The following is a 5,000-nucleotide window of genomic DNA, read 5'->3' on the forward strand; positions in this document are numbered from 1 at the left end:
AAAAAACAAGAAAATATCTCTGGCAGGATGTAGAATCTTTACCTGTCTGTCTGTCTGCCTGTCTGTCTGTCTGTCTGTCTGTCTGCCTGCCTGCCTGTCTGTCTGTCTGTCTGCCTGTCCGTCTGCCTGTCTGTCTGCCTGTCCGTCTGTCTGTCTGCCTGTCTGTCTGCCTGTCCGTCTGTCTGTCTGTCTGTCTGTCTGTCTGTCTGTCTGCCTGCCTGTCTGTCTCTCCTGCCCACCGTCTTCCTTCGCTGCAGATGTTAAATCGACAGGTCTCTTATTTGGGGGCCGAGGCTCCAGAACGCCGCAGGGAGGTTCAGGAGAGCGGCAGCCAATTAGAGCTCCCGGCGAGGCGGCGGCGGCAGCGAGCAAGAGAAGCTGGCCGGAGTAGCAAGAAAGCATGACGGATATTTAATTAGGGCGTCAAACGAGCGGTTGTGGGAGGAGAACGGGATCGGCAGCAGAGGATCATGGGACGATGCGGAGGGTTTATCGTCATGACGACGCTGCTGAAATAACTGTGATTCACCAGATTATCATCACCGTGTGTTTCAGACTTCACATGTTGGATGAGATGGAAATAAACCAAGAAGTCTAACACATCCTGCCGGCTGTTTCAGGTCCCTGTGATTGGATCCAGGATCCGGCGAGACCCCTACCTCTTTCTGGTGGTATTTGATGGCCAGCTTGAGCTTGGCCAGGTCGTGACACTGCCGGGGGTCCAGCTCCTCGCTCTGGTCGTTGTCCCGGTGGTTCAGGATGGTCTCCAGCTCTCTGGAGCTCCTGGCCTGGTCCAGGAGGTCTTTGGCGAACCTCTTGCACTGCTGCGACAGCTCCTCGTACTCCTGGCGGAACTCATTCTCCACCTGAGAGACAAAAGCAAGGAACCGGTAAGGATGCTGAGAACCATCTCCGGTTCTCTAGAACCAGATCAGCAGCAGGTTTTAGGACATGGCGTCCCTCCAGAGGAGGTCACTTGGTGCTTGAATCAGGGCCAAGGAGGACTGGAGCCAAGGAGGACTGGAGCCGCCCCCCTAAAGGGCTGGCACTTTTATTGCGACACCTTTAGGTCGGCCTCTCATTTAATTTGACAGCGAGTTGTAGATCATGATCCTGGTCCACGAGGAATCGGGATCCAAACCTTGCTGAGCTCCTTGAGTTCCCAGCCCAGTCTGAAGGCCGTGAGGATCGGGTCCTCGCTGGACAGCGCGATGAGCGACGGCGACGCCAGCGCCTTGTAGATGTTGAGCCGAGACCGTGAATGACGAAGACTGTCGACCTGCAGGAGGACGAAGAGCAGAGCAACGGTTTTATGTCCTTTCAGGACCTTTCAGACCCGGAGGGTTCTCCTGGTTCAGCCTCAAACGGACCATCAGGTTTCCAGCCTTTCCCCCGCTGATACACTCAAATTGATTTTTTTATTATATATTATTAGACGACAAAGATTGATCGGTGCGTAGCGGTGAGAAACACACCGCCGAGGATTCTAATTCATGTCAGAGGAAATTCAAAGTATCCAATCAATGAAGAAAAGCTGCCGGAGACTCATCTGGGTGCTTGAGGTCTTACATCGTTTATATTCCAGTATTGATTCCAACCCAACGATCACTCACCTCTGAACTGGAAACACACTCCACACAGTCGCATCGGATCTGGTGAGGTCTGGGGATGGTGACCTACAGACCAGAACACAGGAAAGGGGACGCATCAGGGCCTCAGTCCTTATTCTAGTTCACACATGGTGGCGCTTCCTAGAAGGCCTAGACTCCTGGAGGTTGTCTAGAAGATTCTTGGAAGAGTACTAAGGGATTACTAATGCAGTTCTAGAGGGTTTCTAGAGAATGACTAGAGGGTTTCTAGAGGGTTTCTAGAGAATGTCTAGAGGATTTCTAGAAGATTCTTGGAGGAGAACTAAGGGATTACTAAAGCAGTTCTACTGGGTTTCTAGAGAATGTCTAGAGGATTTCTAGAGGGTTTCTAGAGAATGTCTAGAGGATTTCTAGAGGGTTTCTAGAGAATGTCTAGAGGATTTCGAGATCATTCTTGGAGGATTACTAAGGGATTTCTAAAGCAGCTCTAGAGGGTTTCTAGAGAATGTCTAGAGGATTTCTAGAAGATTCTTGGAGGATTTCTAGAGGGTTCTGGAGGATTTTAGAGGATTTCTAGAAACACTTCTGGAGTACTACTAGAGGATTTCTGGAGGACTACTAGAGGATTTCTAGAAACACTTCTGGAGGACTACTAGAGGATTTCTGGAGGACTACTAGAGGATTTCTGCAGCATATCGGGGGCTCACCTTCCGCTGGACGAGCAGCTTGATGATCTCGTAGTTGTTGGTGTGAGCAGCGAGCATGATGGGAGTTATGTCCGGGGTGAACTCTGAGAACTGACTGTCCATCATCAGGGAGGGAACCTGAAGAAGAAGAAGCTCATCATGTGAGTGTTAAAAGTTTTCTGCACAAGACATTTCCAGCTGCGAGGGTACATTTATTTAAAGCCGCATCCTGATTGGCTGCTGCAGGCAGAGGGCCGCTGTGTGACGGAGCGTCCGTTACCACGGAGACTACAATCAGACAGTCTGAGGTCTTGTTCCCTGCTTGGAGCCCCGAGAGCTCCTTTTAAGGAGAATTTGTGGTTTTAATATGTCGGGGACTACTTCTTGGCCCCGGCCGTGGCTACATCCTGGCATCTCCGCTGGTTGCCTGGTGACCTGACAGCGACGACGAGGCTGCCAGCCGTATGCAATGACTTTGTTCTAATGAGTTTGGAGGAGAAAATGACTTCTCTCTCAAATTAATGCATAAAACTTTTTATTTTTACCACTTGAGAATTAATTTAAAAGAAGACCAAGAATCCCTCCAGAATCCCACATGGAGACCCTGAGGGACACCACAGAGGTCGTGTAGGTAGTGAAGACATTTGTGAAGAGGCTGTGACTCTCCTAGAGGTCACTAGAGGTCACAGCTTTCTGATTGGATAATCATATCTGCTGATGAAAGCAGACGCAAATCAAAACTCCCAGAAATCATTTCAAACTTTTCTTCCCCAGCAAACATCAAAGGGAAGCGTCTCCTCGTCTGCTCGCTACGTCTCACTTCCTGTCTCCGACACGCTCCGTTTCACTCTCTCCTCCCTCCCTCCCTTCCATCCTTCCTTCCATCCTCCCTCCTTAATAATCCATAACTGACTGAATGTTTAATATCTGACGTTTGTCCGTTAAACTGAAGGAGATGAGAAACTGAACCAGAACACATTTGTTCCTCATCCTCGTCCAAAAAAAAAAAAAAAACCTTCCCACAATCCTCTGCTTTCGGCCAAGGGTTGGTTGCCATGGAGACGTGGAACCTCACAGCCGGAGACGGTCCAGGAATTAATGCACAAGACGAAGACGAAGTCGTCTCTATTTTCTTTTGATTCCTCCTCCTCATCTTCCTCCTTCTCCTTGTCCTGGGTTGGACGTGGACTTGAACCCACGAGGGAGGAAGGAAGGAAGGGAGGGAGGAAGGAAGGAACACGGCGTCTGTCTCCAGATCCTGTTTCACGGTGAGTCTTTAAAACGACGCCGTAATCCTCATCCTGTCAGCGGAACGATGACACACACACACACACACACACACACACACACACACACACACACACACACACACACACACACACACACACACACACACACACACACACACACACACACACACACACACACACACACACACACACACACACACACACACACACACACACACACACACCTGCTTCTCGCCGCTGGGCCGGCGGTGTGACAGCAGCAGCTCCACGGCGCCCACCACCTCCTTGCGGATGGCGTAGAGCAGGGCGTCGCCCGTGTGGATGCCGTGGTCCAGCAGCAGCTCCATGATCTCCAGGTTCTCGTTCTCGATGGCGATCAGCAGAGCGCTGCGACCCAGCGGGTCCAGACAGTTCACGTCCATGTTGTAGTAGACCTCGGCCTCGCGGAGCGCATGCTTCACCCCCGCGTAGTCCCCTATAGATACACACATATACATCATATACAATCACACAGTAGTATTGTTATTATGGGTCCAGGTCTAGGGACCGAGTCTATGGACAGGGTCCAGGTCCAGGTCCACCTACCCTTCTCCACGGCGGTGAGGTAGGCCCGCTCCTCAGCAGACAGCTCGACCTCGGCTCTGACGATCTGCAGCGGGATGCGGTCTCGGTACGGCGAGTACGTCGCCTAACCGGAAGATATCGTTAAAAACATCGTAAAAAACATCGGAACTAGACTACTTTTTATATATTGTTTACAAAGTCTATAAAAAAAGAGCTTTTCTGTGATTTATTATCCAGAAACCTTAAACGTGATCAAAGAGTTTACTTCCCCAGATGGTCCTGCCTTTAAGAGATGTTTAAATATGCTAATGAGGCGACTAAGAAGCAAAACAAAACATCTCTAAACCTGTCTGCCTGCCTGTCTGTCTGTTACAATTAAATTCTCCTTCATATCTGCACTTTCATGTTTACTCAAACGTTGAAGAGACAGACAGACAGACAGACAGACAGACAGACAGACAGACAGACAGACAGACAGACAGACAGACAGAGAGACAGACAGACTGACAGACAGAGAGAGAGACAGACGGGTATAATTAGGTTTTGGGGTCTAAATGACATCATAGACTCACCTTCTTGTAGTAGAGTTGCGTCATCGGATTCATCTGGCCGGTCTGGAAGACAGACAGACGGACAGACGGACAGACAGACAGACAGACAGACAGACAGACAGACAGACAGACAGACGGACAGACAGACAGGTGTTACTGAGGAGGATTGACAGTCTGCTACAAATAAAGACGAATGAAGAAAGAAAACAGAACATGTTTCAGATTCTGGAAGACGAGCGTCCGAGAGGAGGACCATCGTCACACTAAAGACCAGCTGGAGGACCCTGATCAGGACCCCGATCGGGGTCCTGCTGGAGCTGCTGCAGGACCCTGATTGGGGTCCAGATGAGACAAATCAGA

At 50.1% G+C, this 5,000-nt stretch overlaps 1 protein-coding gene across 1 annotated transcript; it reads right to left on the reverse strand.

The window, feature by feature from the left end:
• Positions 1-335: 335 nt before the first annotated feature.
• LOC311009072 (short transient receptor potential channel 5-like) lies at positions 336-4,700 on the reverse strand (the record flags this gene model as incomplete). Its single annotated transcript, XM_084003045.1, has 8 exons — positions 4,662-4,700; positions 4,111-4,213; positions 3,750-4,000; positions 2,297-2,413; positions 1,614-1,676; positions 1,142-1,279; positions 600-866; positions 336-518 (listed from the first exon to the last, which is right to left on the reverse strand). Exons 1-8 carry the CDS (start codon positions 4,692-4,694, stop codon positions 336-338), a joined length of 1,155 nt encoding a protein of 384 aa, XP_083859171.1. The 5' UTR covers positions 4,695-4,700.
• Positions 4,701-5,000: the final 300 nt, after the last annotated feature.

Source organism: Eutrigla gurnardus (genome assembly GCF_963514095.1).
Source record: "Eutrigla gurnardus genome assembly, chromosome: 23".
Lineage (NCBI taxonomy): Eukaryota > Metazoa > Chordata > Actinopteri > Perciformes > Triglidae > Eutrigla > Eutrigla gurnardus.